The sequence below is a fragment of the Pipistrellus hanaki genome, assembly GCF_964339955.1.
Source record: "Pipistrellus hanaki genome assembly, chromosome: X".
Lineage (NCBI taxonomy): Eukaryota > Metazoa > Chordata > Mammalia > Chiroptera > Vespertilionidae > Pipistrellus > Pipistrellus hanaki.
Window position 1 is genome coordinate 9,740,448 of NC_140524.1, and position 20,142 is coordinate 9,760,589.

At 47.1% G+C, this 20,142-nt stretch overlaps 1 protein-coding gene across 1 annotated transcript in view; it reads left to right on the forward strand.

Annotated features, from left to right (window-relative positions):
- Positions 1 to 19,670, forward strand: part of MPP1 (MAGUK p55 scaffold protein 1) — a 40,184-nt gene extending 20,514 nt beyond the window's left edge. Inside the window, exons 3-12 of the mRNA XM_084871104.1 lie at positions 525 to 603; positions 3,234 to 3,319; positions 5,209 to 5,277; positions 8,733 to 8,929; positions 10,218 to 10,324; positions 13,198 to 13,278; positions 15,555 to 15,635; positions 16,483 to 16,685; positions 16,931 to 17,005; positions 19,024 to 19,670. Of these exons, the coding sequence (XP_084727230.1) occupies positions 525 to 603; positions 3,234 to 3,319; positions 5,209 to 5,277; positions 8,733 to 8,929; positions 10,218 to 10,324; positions 13,198 to 13,278; positions 15,555 to 15,635; positions 16,483 to 16,685; positions 16,931 to 17,005; positions 19,024 to 19,200 (1,155 nt within the window). The 3' untranslated portion in view covers positions 19,201 to 19,670. The remainder of the gene's footprint in view (positions 1 to 524; positions 604 to 3,233; positions 3,320 to 5,208; positions 5,278 to 8,732; positions 8,930 to 10,217; positions 10,325 to 13,197; positions 13,279 to 15,554; positions 15,636 to 16,482; positions 16,686 to 16,930; positions 17,006 to 19,023) is intronic.
- The last annotated feature ends 472 nt before the right edge of the window (positions 19,671 to 20,142 follow it).

Below are 20,142 nucleotides of genomic sequence, written 5' to 3' on the forward strand. Positions count from 1 at the left end.
TCCCTCTCCCTTCCTCTCTGTAAAAAATCAATAAAATATATATATTTTTTAAAAACGTATACCTATGGAGGATAGTGGCGGGGGGTGTGGAGGCAGAGGGTGGGATAGGAACCTGGTGGAGGGGAAATATGGAGGGAAAAAGAGGAACAATTGTAATAATCTGGACAATAAAGATTTATTAAAATAAAATAAAATAAAATAAAATAAAATAAAATAAAATAAAATAAAATAAAATAAAATAAAATAAAAATTGCCTTATCAGGGGTCCTCAAACTTTTTAAAGTGGGGGCCAGATCACGGTCCCTCAGAGAGCTGGAGGGCCGGACTATATGAACTACTAATTCCTACTGTAACACCTCGGCTGCGCTCACTGCCCAAAAAACCTGGCGGGCCGGATCAGACTCCTCTGCGGGCCGCATGTGGCCCGCGGGCCGTAGTTTGAAGACCCCTGCCTTAAATGGTCTTCAAAATAACCTCAGAAAGATCTTAAAGTAAAGCATTCTGCACCGCTGTCTCTGTTTCAGGGAATCACTCTGAAGCTGAACGAAAAGCAGTCCTGTACGGTGGCGAGGATTCTCCATGGCGGCATGATTCACAGACAAGGTACTCTGCGGTTCCTAGATTGTGTCACTCACCTCAGTGGTGAGGGACATGAAGCTTATAATCTTCAAAGCCAGGAGCGTTTTTGGACCCTAGCCTGTGTGGGTCAGTAGTAGAGCTTCAGTCCTGGCAGTGAAGGGTCACGGGTTCGATTCCTGGTCAAGGGCATGCACCTCGGTTGCAGGATTGATCCCCACCTCCAGTCAGCCTGCATGTGGCAGGCAACCAACCAATCGATGTGTCTCTCTCACATCGATGTGTTTCTCTCTCTCCACCCCGCCCATTTCCAATATCTCTAAAAATCAAGGGGAATAATATCCTTGGGTAAGGATTAACAACAACAAAAAACCCAGCATTTTTTTATGTGTGCCAAAAGATTATTTGTGGCTTAATAACTGGCTTTTTAGAATAATTGAGTGATAAACTCTTCATATGAATTGCTCAGTGCTTATAAACCCATGTATATACTAGAGGCCTGGTACACCGGCCCAAGGGGATCAGGCTGAAACCGGCTCTCCGACATCCCCTGAGGGGTCCCGGATTGCGAGAGGGTGCAGACCACCCCATCAATCCACAACTGGGGCCAGGGAGGGCCTGAAGGAGGGCTCCAGGGCATGCCTGGCCCATCTCACCCAGTCCCGATTGTCTGGACCCCAGCAGCAAGCTAATCTACCTGTTGGGTGTCTGGCCTCTGGTGGTCAGTGCGTGTCATAGCAACTGGTCGAATGGTTGGACACTTAGCATATTGGGCTTTTATTATATAGAATACCAATATTTTCCCATTTAATATTTGAGCAATTATTGTATACAACCCATTGCATTAGGATTTGAGTACAGAGTAGTGAAGAAAACAGACCGTCTATACCTCCTGGAGCTCACAGTTAAATTGACATTAAACATTAGCTCCTACCCTTTTATGTACAGCTTTGTATCTGGGGTGTCACAAATATTGGTAAGCACTCTTCACATAGAATCTAAATACTGGTGAGCTTTACCATAAGGTAACATTTTGGGCTTTTAACTAAACAACAAAGAAATATCGAACTTTCTGGCGAATAAGGAGAACCGTGTACTTTGCCTTACATTGTTATTATTTTTAGTGGGATCTCTAATTACGGGGAACTTTGAGGATGAGGTGCTTTTATTTATTTATTTTTATTCTTTTTAAAAAAATCCTCACTCAAGGACATGTTGAGAGAGAGAGAGAGAGAGAGAGAGAGAGAGAGAGAGAGAGAGAGAGAAACATCAACGTGAGAGAAACATTGATCAATTGGTTGCCTCCCGTACATGCCCTGACCAGAGATGGTACCCACAACCTAGGTATGTGCCCTGACAGGGAATCAAACTACCTGACAGGTAGTTCAGGTGGTTGAAGGTGCAGCCCTTCAACCACCTGAACTACCTGGTCCAGGGCAAGGGCGAGGTGCTTTAATTCTGCTGTCGGAGTACTGAGGTCAGGGAGAATGTGATAGTCTTAAACCGTGAAGTACTTGCCTCGATACATTCCTCAAGGGAAACAAAAGAACATTCATGGTTGAATTGTGTAAAATTCTGTATTTTATACTATCCTCTAGGACAGGTCATGGTTTCTTTTCTGTGGTTTCCTTTTTAAAAAATATATATTTTATTGATTTTTTTACAGAGAGGAAGGGAGAGGGAGAGTGAGTTAGAAACATCAATGAGAGAGAAACATCAACCAGCTGCCTCTTGCACACCCCCTACTGGGGATGTGCCCGCAACCAAGGTACATGCCTTTGACCGGAATTGAACCTGGGACCCTTCAATCCTCAGGCTGACGCTCTATCCACTGAGCCAAACTGGTCAGGGCTAGTTTCCTTTTAAAAAATATTTTTTTAAATTGATTTCAGAGAGGAAGGGAGAGGGAGAGAATTAGAAACATCAATGATGAGAATCATTGATTAGTTGCCTCCTGCACGCCCCCTACTGGGGACCAAGCCCACAACCCAGGCATATGCCCTTGACCGGAATTGAACCCGGACCCTTCACTGTGCAGGCTGATGCTCTGTCCACTCAGCCAAACTGGCTAGGGCTGAACATTTATTATTTTTTAAAATACATTTTTATTGATTTCAAAGAGGGAGAGGGAGAGAGAGATAGAAACATCAATGATGAGAAAGAATCATTGATTGGCTGCCTCCTGCATGCCCCCTGCTGGGGATCGAGCCCACAACCCAGGCTTATGCCCTGACCAGGAATCTAATCATGACTTCCTGGCTCTCAGGTCGATGCTCAACCACTGAGCCACACCAGCCACACCACAAAAAAAATTTTTTTTCTATTACAGTTTCCATTCTATATTATTCTATGTTAGTTTCAGGTATGCAGCGTAGAGATTTGACAATCATATGCTTTACAGTAGGGGTGTCGAACTCAATCAGAGAAGGGGCCAAAATCTAAAATCCAGCCTAAATCGCGGGCCGAATGGTTTACTGAACAGTCATAAACTGACAATGTCATAAACTGACAGCGGAGTGCAGTGATGACAGCGCAGTGCGGGCCACATTGCAAGGCCTGGCGGGCTGGATTTGGCCCGCGGGCCTTGTGTTTGACACATGTGCTTTACAGAGTTAAACATTGATTCTTTTGTGGACTGATTTTTCATTTCACGGCAGGTTCCCTTCACGTGGGAGATGAGATTCTAGAAATCAATGGTACAAACGTGACCAATCACTCGGTAGATCAGCTGCAGAAGGCGATGGTGGGTATTTGCTATATCATTGTCCTCATTGGTGTCGGTGTGCCTCATTCTTTCTGTCCGAGTATTTGTATCTCATGGAGAAAACCATTCTCAATGTTTATCCTGTGCAAGAAATGAGTTCTCTGCTTGCATTTAGTAAACTTCTCAAACCAGGCAAATAGCACAGAGCATCTGTCTAGAAAGAACGTTGGCCTGGCTGGCAGAAGGCATTGGTCTGTAATGACAGCTCAGAATCCCTGCCTTTCTTTATTCTAGCCCTGTGATTTTGAGCAAGTGAATTAACTTCTCCAAGTCATCTGTAAAATGAAGATACTAACTCCTATTCTTATGTTACGGATTTGTTATGCAGAGCAGATGGGATATTCTTTTTCTTTTCTTTTTTTTCTTTTTTAAATATATTTCTTTGATTTTTTTACAGAGAGGAAGAGAGAGGGATAGAGAGCCAGAAACATTGATGAGAGAGAAACATCCATCAGTTGCCTCCTGCACACTCCCCACTGGGTATATGCCCACAACCAAGGCACATGCCCCTGACCAGAATCGAACCTGGGACCCTTGAATCTGCAGACCGACGCTCTATCCACTGAGCCAAACCGGCTAGGGCAACAGTAAACATTTTTTTTAAACAACCCATGGGGCCCTGACTGGTTTGGCTCGGTGGATAGAGCATTGGCCTGCGGACTCAAGGGTCCCAGGTTCGATTCCGATCAAGAGCATATACTTTGGGTGCGGGCACATCCTCAGTGCGGTGGGGGGGGAGGGGGGGCGGCGGTTTGCAGGAGGCAGCTCATCGATGTTTCTAACTCTCTATACCTCTCCCTTCCTCTCTGTAAAAAATCAATAAAATATATATTTTTTTAAATTAAAAAAAACCACCATGGGTGGTTGGGTGTCATTGGCCACCACAGCAGAAGCCACACCTGGGCACTGCGAGACGCTAGGTACTTGCCTGGAAACGAATCAGAGAACAGCAACCCGGGAGGAAGTGTCATTTGAAAACCAAAATGCATTTTTTTCACTTGAGACAGAAATGAAGAAACGGAACCTTGGAGAGTTCTGAAACTTGCCCACGATCACATGGCTTTTAAGAATTTGATTGCAGCCCTAGCCGGTTTGGCTCAGTGGATAGAGTGTTGGCCTGTGAACTGAAAGGTCCCGGGTTCGATTCCGGTCAAGGTCACATTCCTGGGTTGTGGACTGGATCCCCAGCGGGGCATGCAGGAGGCAGCCGATCCATGATTCTCTCTCTCTCATCATGGATGTTTCTATCTCTCTCCCTTCCTCTCTGAAATCAATAAAAAAATATGTTAAAAATAATTTGCTTTCATCAAAACTCCTAGTGTAGACTTCTGCTTCTGACCAAGATGGAGAACAGGCACCATACATATCCTGCCTCTTGAAATGACCCAATCTCAAATGCCCAGACCCCTAATGACAGAACTCCAAGGTACTTGAAGCAAAACCTGGCAGAACCAAAAGAAGAAAAATACAAATCCATGATTATAATCCAAGATTTCACTATCTTTCTCTTTTTTTAATTTTTATTTTATTGATTTTTTGCCAAAACCGGTTTGGCTCAGTGGTAGAGCGTCCGTTTGCAGACTGAAAGGTCCCGGGTTCGATTCCGGTCAAGGGCATGTACCTTGGTTGCGGGCACATCCTCGGTGTGGGGTGTGCAGGAGGCAGCTGGTCGATGTTTCTCTCTCCGACGTTTCTGGCTCTCTGTCTCTCTCCCTTCCTCTCTGTAGAAAATCAATAAAATGTTTTTTTTTAAATGGCAGTTGGGAAAAGAAACACATGGGACTCTGAGGAGGGAGATGACTTTATGAAACCCCAAATCATCCGCATTCGTTTTCCTTAACATTTATTTCCGCTTTCTTTTTTTATAGAAAGAAACCAAAGGAATCATCTCATTAAAAGTAATTCCCAACCAGCAAAACCGTCTTCCTGCATTACAGGTGGGTGTGCTCCGTTGTGGTGATGGCAGAATTCAGGCCCAGTGTTGAGATGTCATTTGAAATGGTATGATTGTATTGAAAGTATTTTTAAAAATAGATTTTTTTTTATTGACTTCAGAGCGAAGGGAGAAGGAGAGAGAGAAAAACATCAATGATGAGAATCATTGATCGGCTGCCTCCTGCACGCCCCCTACTGGGGATCGAGCCCACAACCCGGGCATGTGACCTGACTGGGAATTGAACCATGACCTCCTGGTTCATTGGTTGACGCTCAACCACTGAGCCATGCCAGCAAGGCATAACTATATATCTTACAGATATAGTTGGTGCTGTCTGAACTAAGCTAACATCTACCTGCAGGGTTGGTACTTTGCTGCCTGTTTGCAATGAATTCTAAAGAAAGGCGTAATCTTACTCCACAATCCCAAGAAGGAAATGGGTAAAGAGAATGAAGAACTCATTCCTAGGAGGGAAAACACACATGGCAGTAAACATGTGAAAACATATCCAATGCTGCCATCGAAGAGAGAAATAGCTCGGACCGGACGGGGCCTTGGCAGATGAATTGTGGGAGGAGTTTGGTTTGGTTTATTTATTTTTTTAAATAACTCTGAAGTTTCTACTACAGATTATTGTAACAAGTTCAGAGGCTTTAATGGACATATCAGTGTTCATATCAATAGTTTTATTTTCTTGTGTCACGTTTGGTAAATTGTGTTTTTCCAGTGATTTTTCAAAAGTATTGGTGTGAAATTGTTCATAAAAATCGTATAACCTGCCAAAACCGGTTTGGCTCAATGGATAGAGTGTCGGCTTGGGGACTGAAGGGTCCCGGGTTCGATTCCGGTCAAGGGCATGTACCTTGGTTGCGGGGACATCCCCAGTAGGGGGGTGTGCAGGAGGCAGCTGATTGATGACTCTCTCTCATCGATGTTTCTAACTCTCTATCTCTCTCCCTTCCTCTCTGTACAAAATCAATAAAATATATTAAATAAATAAATAAATAAATAAAATCGTATAACCTTTTATTTTTTTAAATATATTTTATTGATATTTTACAGAGAGGAAGGGAGAGAGATAGAGAGCTAGAAATGTCGATGAGGGAGAAACATTGACCAGCTGCCTCTTGCACACCCCCTACCGGGGATGTGCCCGCAACCAAGGTACATGCCCTTGACCGGAATCGAACCCGGGACCTTTCAGTCCGCAGACCGACGCTCTACCACTGAGCCAAACCGGTTTCGGCAAAAAAAATCATATAACCTTTTAAACAGCTCTGGGATCTCTACTGGGAAATGGTATCTTCTCTCTTTTCTTTTTTTAAAATATATTTTTATTGATTTCAGAGAGGAAGAGAGCGAGAGATAGAAACATCAATGATGAGAGAGAATCATTGACTTGCTGCCTCCTGCACGCCCCCTACTGGGGATCAAGCCCGCAACCTGGGCATGTGCCCTTGACCGGAATCGAACCTGGGACCCTTCTATCTGCAGGCAGACACTCTATCCACTGAGCCAAACCAGCTAGGGCTCTTCTCTTCTTAATTGGCCTTGCTAGGTTCTTAATTTCGTGTTTCTTCAAAGAACCACTTTTGCTTTTGTTGATCCTCTCAACTCTTGTCTGTTTGATTTGTTTCTGCTCTTTATTATTTTTCTTTTTCTTTTTTTTAATATATTTTATTGATTTTTTACAGAGAGGAAGGGAGAGAGAGAGAGAGAGAGCTAGAAACGTCGATGAGAGAGAATCATCGACCAGCTGTATCCTGCACACCCCCCACAGGGGATGTGCCTGCAACCAATGTACATGCCCTTGACCTGAATCGAACCTGGGACCTTTCAGTCCACAGACCGATGCTCTACCACTGAGCCACACCGGTTTGGGCTCTTTATTATTTTTCTTCTTTCTTTGGCTTAGATATGCACCCCTAATCTTCCTCCCCGAGGAAGATTATGTATAAATACATACTTTTTTAAAAAAAATATCAAGTGTGTTAGGTATTGTTTTTGTTGACCGATATTCTCATTTAATGTTATATCAGCAGCATTTTTCAAGGGCTTTCAATATTCTTCTACACATTGATTTTTATAGGTATGTGGTCATACATTCAGTAGATGATCAAAACTTAACTAAATCCCCCATTCTTGGAAAATGAGATTGTTTCCAATAGTTCATCCTTATAAATAATTTTGTGGCCTTAGCTGGTTTGGCTCAGTGGTTGGAGGATCGGCCCAAGGACTCAAGGGTCCCAGGTTCGATTCCGGTCAAGGGCATGTACCTCGTTGCAGGTTCAATCCCTGCCTGCCCCCCCGCCACCCCCGGCAGAAATCGTGTGAGCGGCAACCAGTCGATGTGTTTCTCTCACATCGATGCTTCTCTCTGGCTCTCCCTCTCTCTTCCACTCCCCTTAAAAATCAATGGAAAATATGCGCAGGTGAGGATTAACAAAAATAAATAAAAGGAGAAGAAAAAAAATAATTCTGTGGTGAAGATATTATCTATACTTTGTAACTGACAACTTCCGCATAGAAGTGGGTTGTGGGGTCAAGGGGGCATCAACTCAGACCAATAACCACAAACATGTCAACTCAAAAAGGCAGTTCATACCTTCTTGTTGGAGGGCTCGGGTCTGACCTCTCCACAGACACCACAGTTACCAGTTCCAGTCACTTCAGCTCCCCGTCTATTCTTTTTTTTAAATATATTTTTAAAAATATATTTTTATTAATTTCAGAGAGGTAGAGAGAGGGATAGAAACATCAATGATGAGAGAGAATCATTAATTGGCTGCCTCCTGCCCATTTCCTACTGGGGATCGAGCCCAAAACTCAGGCACATGCTCTTAACTGGGATCGAATCCGGGACCTTTCAGTCTGAAGGCTGACGCTCCATCCACTGAACCAAAACTGGCAAGGGCTTAATATATTTTATTGATTTCAGAGAGGGAGAGAGAGAGCGAAACATCAATGTTGAGAGAGAATCATACATCAGCTGTCTCCTGCATGCCCTCTACTGGGGATTGAATCTACAACCCTGGGTTGATGCTCAACTGGTGAGTGACACCAGTTGAGCCCCTTCCCTGCCCTGCCCCCTCCTCTCTATCTCCCCCCCCCTTGTCCATTCTTGCTTCTTGCCTCTGATTTATTCATTCAGTCCTGACCCTACCTTTTTAAAAAATATATATATATATTTTTATTGATTTCAGAGAGGAAGCGAGAGGGAGAGAGAGATAGAAACATCAATGATGAGAGAGAATCACTGATCAGCTGCTTCCTGCACACCCCCAGGCATGTACCCATGACCAGAATCCAACCCGGGACCCTTCAGTCCACAGGCCGATGCTCTATCCACTGAGCCGAACCGGCTAGGGCCTGACCTACTTATTTTCAGCAGAACTTTCTATCACGTGTGCTGATGCCGGGGATTCTCCTGAAGCTGCCCCTTGCCTTCTCTTTCAGATGTTCATGCGAGCGCAGTTCGACTACGACCCCAAAAAGGACAACCTGATTCCTTGCAAGGAGGCGGGACTGAAGTTTGCCACGGGGGACATCATCCAGATCATCAACAAGGACGACAGTAACTGGTGGCAGGGGCGCGTGGAAGGCTCTTCCAAGGAGTCAGCAGGCCTGATCCCGTCCCCTGAGCTGCAGGAATGGTGAGCCGCTCTCCCGCGGGTGGCATTGGCAGGTGGCATGGGCCCGTACCTGTCACCAGTAGTGTTTTAGCTTCCCGAACCCGTCATCTTGCGTGTACTTTCTCTTTCTCAACCAGGCCAATCTCCCAGCTTCCCTGACAGAATGAGTTGATAAGCTTACCTAGCAGGACTTTTTTTAAAATATATTTTATTGATTTTTTACAGAGAGGAAGGGAGAGAGATAGAGAGCTAGAAGCGTCGATGAGAGAGAAACATCGACCAGCTGCCTCTTGCACACCCCCTACTGGGGATGTGCCCGCAACCAATGTACATGCCCTTGACCGGAATCGAACCTGGGACTTTTCAGTCCGCAGACCGACGCTCTACCACTGAGCCAAACCTGTTTCGGCGCTAGCAGGACTTTTTAAAAATATATTTTTAAAGTATATTTTTATTGATTTTAGAGAGGAAGGGAGAGATGAAAACATCATGAGAGCCAATCATCAATTGGCTGCCTCCTGCACGCCCCCTACTGGGGATGGAGCCCACAACCAGGCCACATGCCCTGATGAGGAATCGAACCGTGACCTTCTGGTTCATAGGTTGACGCTCAACCACTGAGCTACACCGGCCGGGCTCAACCACTGAGCTATCCCCAAATAGCTCTTCATTCATCCGAGGGCCTCTGTTTCCTCAAATGCTCTCCCTGTCCCTACAAGGAGGTGGCAGCACCGGGACTGGAGCTTCCCTGCTCTCCTGCCTCCCAGGCTGGTGCCTTGCTGAGCCCTGCAGGAAACAGTCACATTGTAAATACACGTCCTTTATGCAAATTGCCAGTGCATGGAAAATGGGGCGAGAGAGAGAAAAAAATGCCTGGCTGGTTTGGCTCAGTTGGTAGAGCGTCAGCCTGTGAACTCTAGGGTCCCAGGTCAGGGATGTCCAACCGCCCCAGATTGGAGAGGGTGCAGGCTGGGCTGAGGGACACACACCCCCCTGCCATGCACGAATTTCATGCACCGGGCCTCTAGTAAATTTTTTTTTTTTTTTTAATTAAGAGAGGGGCAGAGAGAGAGAGAGAGAGAGAGAGAGAGAGAGAGAGAGAGAGAGAGAGGATGAGTGTTAGGGACTCACAGACAATGAGCAGCTGGCAGAGGGTATGAAGGTTTTGGGCAAGTGCCAGGGACAGGAAGGAGCAGGTCAGTCTGGAGGTTTTGCATAGACGGGCTGGGGGGTCACTGGGCTCTGTCAGGTGAGCGAGCCTGGGCCTCCCCCTGGCCTCCTCTGATGTCCTGGTCATCTTTCCTGCCAGGAGGGTGGCGAGTATGGCTCAGTCTGCTCCCAGTGAAGCCCCGAGCTGCAGCCCCTTCGGGAAGAAGAAGAAGTACAAAGACAAGTACCTGGCCAAGCACAGCGCAAGTGAGTGTCCTTGAACTTCCTGGGCTCCTCCCTGCGGGCTCCTGGCACAGGGCAGGGGGCGTGGTGCTCAGGGCAACATACGTGATGCTGAAAGCGTGCCATTTCTTCTGCTTTTTTTTTCTAATGCTCACCCGAGGATTTTTTTCCCCCCACTGATTTTCAGACAGAGCAGAAGGGAGCGAGGAGGCGGTGCAGGGAGAGAGAGAGAGACATTGATTGGTTGCCTCCTGAACAACCAGGGCTGAGGATCGAACCCACAACCGAGATATGTGCCCTTGATCAGGAATTGAACTCACGGCCTTTTGGTCCACTGCCTGGTGCTCTAACCACTGAGCAACCTAGCCAGGGCATATTCTGCTTTTCTAACTATTTGTTTTTTTAAAAAATATTTTTAATTGATTTCAGAGAGGAAGGGAGAGGGAGAGAGAGAGAAACATCAATGATGAGAGCGAATCATTGATGGGCTGCCTCCTTCATACCCCACTGGGGATGGAGCCTGCAACCCGGGCATGTGTCCTGACCAGGAATCGAACCGTGACCTCCTGGTTCATAGGTCGATGCTCAACCACTGAGCCACGCCGACCTGGCTCTTCTGCTTTTCTTTTATTACCCTCATGTCCCCAAGTTCTCTGAGACGATGCCAGTATATACAGGGTGTCCCCCCAAAAAACATAGACACACTTTCACAGCTGATAGCTCAATGTTGAGAATGAAATGTATTTTAACAAACACTGCCTTTATGATTCAGAGTGTGTGTATACATTTGGGGGGACACCCCATATAAAGGAAGGCCAGTGGTCTTTTCACACCAGCTCATCACCCTCACCCCTCAGGTAAGCAGCTGAGCAGCCTTCCAGAACTTTCTCAGTGTGCCATTCCATCAGCACTCCCAGCCGGAAGGGCTGAACACCCCCAGAGCATGCTGTCTTCCCGAGATCTCATTCTGGCTTTGTTTTTCAACCTGCCATGGTTGGGAATATAATATACTAACGTTATAAATGGATTTTCAGGAAAATTGTAGATAATCTATACTAATGAAAGGGTAATATGCTAATTAGACTGGGAGACCTTCCAGACTTTCTTTCAGACAAAGCCATGGTGGCTGGGCTGAGGCAGAGGTGGTTAGGTTAGGGGTGAGCAGGCTGGCAGGGTGGAAGGGGAGAGAGTTGGGGGCAAACAGGTTGGCAAGGGGCAGTTGGGGTGAGCAGGCAGGCAGGGGGGCAATTGGGGGCCATCAGGCTGGCATGCAGGGGCAATGGGGATGATTAGGCCAATGGGGGGGGGGCAGTTGGGGGCGAGCAGGCATGTAGGTGGGGCAGTTTGGGGCAATCAAGCTGGCAAGTGGGGGCAGTTGGGCGTGATCAGGCTGGCAGGGGGGGCAGTTTGGGGCAATTAGGCTGGCAGGTGGGGGCAGTTGGGGGCAAGCAGGCCAGCAGAGTGGGGCAGTTGGGGGTGAGCAGGCAGGTGGGGGGGGGCAGTTAGGGGTGATCAGGCCAGCAGGTGGAGGCATTTTGGGGCAATCAAGCTGGCAGGTGGGGTCAGTTGGGGGTGAGCAGGCCGGCGGGGGCAGGGGGCAGGTGGGGGCAAGCAGGCCATCAGGCAGAGTGGTTAGGGCTGATCAGGCAGGCAGGTGAGTGGTTAGGAGCCCGCAGTACCAGATTATGAGAGGGATGTCCAACTGCTGGTTTTGACCCGATCTCATAGGGGTCCCAGATTGGAGAGAGTGCAGGCCGGGCTGAGGGACACCCCATCCCCCTTCCCCCTTGCACAAATTTCATGCACCGGGCCACTAGTAAATGAATAATAATATACCACTTTTTTATTTTTTTAAATGGTATAGCCACTTCATTTTTATTTATTTTAAATCCTCACCTGAAGATATTTTTCCATTGATTTTTAGAGAGTGGCAGAGAGAGGGAAAGGCAGAGAGAAGTATCAATGTGAAACTCATCGATTGGTTGCCTCCTGCATGCACCCCAACCAGGGCCCAGGTTGGGAAGGAGCCTGCAACTGAGATATGTGTCCTTAATTAGAATCGAACCCTGGACCCTTCATTCCCCAGGACAATGCTCTATCCACTGAGCCAAACCGGCTAGGGCCATCATGTCAAACTCAAAGGCTAGCACGGGCCAAATAACCAAGGTTGAAATGTGTGTAGGCCACAAAACAACCAAAGCTTCCATTTTCATAGAAACGTAGGTCTATTTCAATAGAGACATGCTGAATACAAAGGGTTGAAATACATGAGTCATCATTCACATAAAATAATAGATCATTTTAATAAAAATTAATATTTTTTCTTGAACATTCACTTACCAGACACTGAATAACTGCACAAAATAATAAGCGTCATGCAAATAAACATATATATATTTTTTTGTTCTCCAAAAGTGAAATATTTCCTGTTGCACACACCAAACAAGTCAGTACAAGACTAAGGACGTGGCCATTGGCTACTAAAATATTCGCTGCTGGTATTAGTGGAAAGAAATGGTGCGTCTGAGCATAAAGCTCGTAAGGGAAATGAATGCACCACGATTATAGTCATCAGTCATTAGCAAACGTTGTAGTTCCTTATTAATAATTACGTATAACAGGATATTGTAAAATTTAAGTTATGAAATTTTTATTAAAACGTTTCTTACATACCGTTATATTGGCTGGGCCCCACAAATAGTCCTTGCGGGCCACATGAGGCCCGCGGGCCGTGAGTTTGACATGCTTGGGCTAGGGCAATGACATAGCACTTATTAAACGCCTCCGTCCTGCTCTGGATAAAGACGGGAGCGGGAGAGTCACAGGCAGGGAAGTCGCTGGGCGTGCTTTCTCCTGGGCTCTGGAAATGAACTTTGCCTGGTTTCCTTTGTCTCTAGTTTTTGACCAGTTGGATGTCATCTCCTACGAGGAAGTGGTTCGGCTCCCTGCGTTCAAAAGGAAGACCCTGGTGCTGATCGGTACCTTCTCCTTGCCCCTCCTGTTGCTTTGCTCGTTAAGGACCTCTCTGTCCCTGTTTTCCTGCCTGTGGTATACAATCCTTCCAACAAAAAAGAAGACAGTGAGGAAAAGAAGAAAAGAATAGAAGGGAAGTCTCTCAGGTTCTCCATATAAGGACAGACATAAAGACTTTTCTAAGTTCTTACCTTTCTGGGTTCACCTTACAAGTGAAACTAAACCTTACAGGTTTTCCTGCCACTAATTCTTTTTTAAATGTGTTTTTATTGATTATTAGAGAGACAGGAAGAGAGAGGGATAGAGAGAGAGAGAAACATATGTGAGATATCGATCACCTGCCTCCTGCACTCCTCACAGAGGGGATCAAGCCCGCAACCCAGGGCATGTGCCCTGACCGGGAATCGAACCAGTGACCTCCTGGTTCATGGGTTGATGCTCAACAACTGAGCACACCAGCTGGGCTGCAACTAATTCTATTAGATAGGGTTTGGGGTTGGCCAGTCCTAGCCTGAGTTTTGCTCTTTGTTCATCTGACTGACGGTAGGGGTGTTCCAGTCCTGAGCCTTTTTATTTGTTTGTTAATCCTCACCCGAGATTATTTTTTCCATTGATTCTTTGAAAAATATATTTTTTATTGTTTTCAGAGAGGAAAGAAGAGGGGGAGAGAGAAAGAAACATCAATGATAAGAGAGAATCATGGATCAGCTGCCTCCTGCATGCCCCCTACTGGGGATCAAGCCCACAACCTGGGCTTGTGCCCTTGGCCGGAACTGAACCCGGGACCCTTCAGTCCACAGGCCAATGCTCTATCCACTGAGCCAAACTGGCTAGGGCTCAGTTGATTTTTTTAGAGAGAGTGGAAGCAGGGGATGAGTTGGAAGGGGGCAGGGGGAGAGAGAGCAACATCAATGTGAGAGAGACACATCCATCAACTGGCTGCCTCCCACACTCCAACTGGGGCCAAGAATGGATCCTGCAACCTAGGCACATGCCTTTGACTGGGATTCGAACCCACAGCCCTTTGGTCCAAGGGCTGACACTCTAATGACTGAGCCAAACCAGCAAGGGCCGTCCTGTGCTTTTTTCAAAGTATATGTGTTAGAGTGCTTCGTTAGTAACATAAGCTCTTTAGTCATCCACATGAGCTCTGGCCTTGAGATGAAATTAGTCTTTGCTCCACACCCAGGTATGTGGACCTTGGGTCTGGTGGGTGATTCATCAGAATTAAATAATAGTTGCTTAGAAGATCTGTATTAGGTTTCAGTGACATTTCCAGTGAAGACACCAGCTTCAATCCAACACTATTCATTGGGAGAACTCAGTACAGCTATCCTTAGAAAATAGAAACCCTCGTATGTGGAAGGAACAGTTATGGTCTGAGTCCTGGCCCTCAGCCTTAGAAAGAGCCTACTTCCCCAACTGGGACACAAGGGCCTGGAGCCTCAAATCCCCCTGCACCTAAAGCAGAGATGGGGAACCTTTTTTCTGCAAAGGGCCATTTGGATATTTATGACATCACTAGAGGCCCGGTGCATGACATTCGTGCACTTGTGTGTGTGGGGGGGGTTCCTCAGCCCAGCCTGCACCCTCTCGCAGTCTGGTACCCCTCAAGACCCCTTCTGGCTGAGCGGCACTTCCCCTGTGGGAGTGCACTGACCACCAGGGGGCAGCTCCTGCGTTGAGCATCTGCCCCCTAGTGGCCAGTGCGCGTCATAGCGATCAGTAATTCCACCTTTTGGTCAATTTGCATATTAGGGTTTTATTTTTTTAAAAATATATTTTAAAATATACGTATAGCCCCCTACTGGGGATATGCCCGCAACCAATGTACATGCCCTTGACCAGAATCGAACCCGGGACCTTTCAGTCCGCAGGCCGACGCTCTATCCACTGAGCCAAACCGGTTTCAGCATATATTAGGGTTTTATTATATAGGATTTGCAGGCGATACAAAATTATTTACTTAAAAATTAGGCTGCTATATTTTATCAAACATTTCATTAACTCGCCCCTAATGCTTTGGCAGGGCCAGACCAAATGATTTCACGGGCCTAATACGGCCCGAGAGCTGGAGGTTCCCCACCCCTGTGCTTAAGGAACGCTTGCCTCTGACCCCAGCTCAGAGGCTATGCCAACTTCCTTTCACCTGCTGGCGATTGCAGGCCTGGGAGAGGAAAGCCATGTCCTTTTCCTACTACCATCCCTCCTTTCTCTCTGGGGAAAGACATGGAAGGCTTCCTGAAAATCAGCAACGTGGATTCTCTCTCCTCCTCCGCAGGAGCCAGTGGCGTAGGTCGCAGCCATATTAAGAACGCCCTGCTCAGCCAGAACCCGGAGAAGTTTGAGTACCCAGCCCCGTGTAAGTAGCTCTGGGGGCTCGGAGGGCAAGTAAGAGCACTCCCCCATCTGAGAGACGGTGATGGTCCTTTTTTTGGTGAATTTATTTGAAATGTTTCATCATAAAAACAAAACACAATTTAGGCAAGATACAGATTTGTACCCATAATCGTTCCAACTAACAATGTAACTGTGTGTTTTGTCTTTGTTTTAAATATGTTTTATTGATTTTTTACAGAGAGGAAGAGAGAGGGATAGAAACATCGATGAGAGAGAAACATCAACCAGCTGCCTCTTGCACACTCCCTACAGGGGATGTGCCCGCAACCAATGTACATGCCCTTGACCGGAATCAAACCTGGGACCTTTCAGTCTGCAGGCTGACGCTCTATCCACTGAGCCAAACGGGTTTCAGCTTTCTTATCTTTTGTAATGTGTTTTCATTGCTTTCAGAGAGAGGAAGGGAGAGGGAGAGAGAGAGAAACATCGATGATGAGAGCGAATCATGGATCGGCTGCCTCCTGCACGTCCCACCCTGGGAATCGAGCCTGCAACCCAGGCCTGTGCCCTGACCGGGAATCAAACCGTGACCTCCTGGTTCCTAGGTTGATGCTCAACCACTGAGCCACACTGGCTGGGCTGATAGGAATTTTTTTATGTTGGGCTTCACCTCCTGAAGGTTAAATGTATTCTGGGTGGTTAGGGGATTTCCTGATCCGCATCACCTCCTGTGGCCAGCCCGTAAGGATCCCGTGGGAGAAAACCACCTACTAAGCTCTGCGCCACAGGCAGCGAGGGTTTCGGTCCAGACGCCATGGTCCGTGGCGAGGACCCCGGGTGTGTCAGGGGCCGGGGCTTCTTGTGCGCAGATACCACACGGCCGCCCAAGAAGAACGAGGAGGACGGAAAGGAGTACCACTTCATCTCCACGGAGGAGATGAGCAGGAGCATCTCTGCCAACGAGTTCTTGGAGTTCGGCAGCTACCAGGGCAACATGTTCGGCACCAAGTTTGAAACGGTGCACCGGATCCACGAGCAGAACAAGATCGCCATCCTGGACATCGAGCCGCAGGTGGGTCGGCACCAAAAGGCAGGCGCGTGGGCATGGGGGACACTGCAGAGCAGCGCTGATGGGCATGTCTGGGGAGCTCAGAGGTGCTTCAGATACTCCCAGCGGGGTCAGCAGGAAGAACAGGAGGACAGGAAGTGATAGAAATAGGACTGGGCGTGGTGATGCCCAGAGATGCTTACTGGAAGGAATGCATGGGGACAGCTGACTACGTTTTAAAATCTTTTCTTCCCCTTCCTCTTTTCTAGACTCTCAAGATTGTCCGGACAGCAGAACTGTCACCTTTCATTGTGTTTATCGCACCCACTGACCAGGGCACTCAGGTGGGAAGGAGGGGGTAGTACAGGGTGGAGAGGGGTTAACTCTCTTTTTTTATTTTTTTTAAAATATATTTTATTGATTTTTTACAGAGGAAGGGAGAGAGATAGAAAGCTAGAAACATCAATGAAAGAGAAACATGAGAGAGAAACATCGACCAGCTGCCTCCTGCACACCCCCCACTGGGGATGTGCCCCCAACCAGAGTACATGCCCTTGACCGGAATCGAACTCGGGACCCTTCAGTCCACAGGCTGCTCTATCCACTGGGCCAAACCGGTTTCGGCTCTCTTTTTTAAAAATATATGTTTATATCATAGAGGAGGGGAGAGGGAGAGGGACATAGAAACATTAATGATGAGAGACAATAATTGATCAGCTGCCTCCTGCACGCCCCCTTCCCGGGCATGTGCCCTGACAGGGAATCAAACCGTGACCTCCTGGTTCATAGGTCAACCCAGGACCTTCCAGTCCGCAGGCCGACGCCCTATCCTCTGAGCCACACCGGTTTGGGCCATGTCAGACTCTTGAGGGCCATTTGTATTGCCTTTTTAAATATACACTGATTGGCCAGATTATGATCTCTGAACGCATAATAATCTGGCCACTCAGTGTGTGTGTGTGTGTATGTATATATATATATATATATATATATATATATATATATATATATATATATATCCCTAACCTCTAACCCCCAGCACAGCTCCCCAAATGAATACCATATATTCACCTGATGCATGAATTCGTGCATGGGTAATATCCGACCAGCCTGGCCAGGGGGAGGGGACATGGGCAGTTGGCTGGCCTGCCTGCTGGTCGAGGGGACAATTTGCATATTACCCTTTTATTATACAGGATATACACTGAGTAGCCAGATTACTATGCATTCAGAGTTCACAATAATCTAGCCACTCAGTGTATATGTATGTTTTTATTTCAGAGAGGTAGAGAGAGGGAGGGAGATTGAAAAACCAGCTAGGGCCATTTGTATTGTCTTTTTAAAAATATGTTTTTATTGATTTCAAAGAGAGGGAGAGATAGAAACATTAATGATGAGAGAGAATCATCAGCCTGCCACCTCCTGCATGCCTTCTACTGGGGATCAAGCCCACAACCAGGGCATATGCCCTGATGGCGGAATGGAACCGTGACCTACTGGTTCATAGGTTGATGCTCAACCACCGAGCCAGGCCAGCTAGGCTTGTATTGTCTTTTCTGTTAAGACCTGGTCATGTCCTTAGCGTATTGTTCTGTTGGGTTATCGGCCTTTCTCTTAGTGATTCCTAGGAACTCTATATTAGGGTAATCAGCCCTTCGTGATATCAGTTGCAATCCCCCCCTCCCCCAATTTGGCATGCCTCTTGGTGTTTATCGCTACAGAACCCTTTTTACTTTTACAAAGTTAAATTATCTATCTTCACGGCCACTTGGTTCTGGGGCCTAGGAAGAGGCCCAGGGTTCTAAGTTGCAGTTACCCTTGCCCTGGGATCGCAGCTCTGGTGGTTGCGGAAATGGCTGTCCATGTTCAAGGGCAAGAGCTGGGAGATAGCTATCGGTCTTCCAGAGAGCTCTGATTAGCTTGAGAGTTAGAGATCCTCTGAGAATTATTTATAATTGCTTGCCTCTCTTCCAACATTCTCTTTGTTCCCTTCCAACATTCTCAAAGTCTTCAGGGTTTGTCTCCAAGCAGGTGACTGAAAGCTAGGCAACGGTCCCAACAGTCAACACCCACTTAAAAGCTGTCACTGGCCCCACCAGCATGGCTCACTGGTTAAGCGTGGACCAATGAACCAGGAGGTCACCGGTTCGAGTCCCGGTCAGGGCACATGCCTGGGTGTGCAGGAGGCAATCAGTGATTCTCATCATTGATGTTTCTCTCTCTCCCCTTCTCCCTTCTTCTCTGAAATAAAAAAAAAAATTAAAAAAAAATAAATTCTTTTTTTTTCAAAAGCTGTTACTAGCCCCTCTGGCTGGGCTTGCCGCACCTGTTTCACCAGTGGCTGCTTCTCTCTCCTTTGCAGACGGAAGCCCTGCAGCAGCTGCAGAAGGACTCAGACGCCATCCGCAGCCAGTACGCTCACTACTTTGACCTCTCCCTGGTCAACAATGGCGTGGATGAAATCCTTAAGAAACTGCAAGAAGCCTTCGACCAAGCGTGCCGATCTCCACAGTGGGTGCCGGTCTCCTGGGTTTACTAAGCTTGCAGAAATGGGGCTCCCGCATACTCTGCTCAGTATCTGGAACTCCGCTCCCCTCGCTTTAAGACAAACAGGGTCGCTCCAGCTAGTTTTGTGTCCGCTTCCAGCTCTATGCAACTCTCCTAATTAGGCCAGTGGGTGGCAGTCTTACTCCCAACTCCTCAAGGGCTCGGCTTGAGTTTTCCTGCTGCATGGGGGCCCCACTGATTTTTCCAAAGAAATCTCTGGAAATTGGGGCAGAAGCACGACCCAAATGCAAATGCTAATCCAAGACGGTGCTCACGGCGAGAAAAAGCCTGGCCCCTGGCCCTCCGCAGCCTGCGCTCCTCCACCTGTCATCAGTCTTTCCTCTGAAGAAAGCCTTTTTTTTTTACTGCCTTTCTAAACCGCCAAAATGCAACAGCTGTGCAATAGGATGTGTGCTCTAGGAAAACCCTCAAAAGCAATAAAGAGATTACTGTGAAAATGCCGGTGACCTTGGAACTCTCTGGGTGTTTACTGGTACCCCACGCCTCTGACTAGAGCACATGTGTCAAACACAAGGCCCGCGGGCCAAATCCAGCCCGCCAGGCCTTGCAATGTGGCCCGCACCGCGCTGTCATCACTGCACTCCGCTGTCAGTTTGACATTGTCAGTTTATGACTGTTCAGTAAACCATTCGGCCCGCGATTTAGGCTGGATTTTAGATTTTGGCCCCTTCTCTGATTGAGTTCGACACCCCTAGACTAGAGAGAAATGCCACCTGCTTTAAGCTCCGGGAGCAGTGGTTCTCAACCTTCCGAATTTTGCTACTGTTATGAACCACAACGTAAATATCTGTGTTTTCCGATGGTCTTGGGCTCTACGGCAGCGACCCACAGGTTGAGAACCACTAGCTGGGTCTACTAAGACCATCAGAACACCAGATATTTACATTACGATCTATTAACAGCAAAATTACGG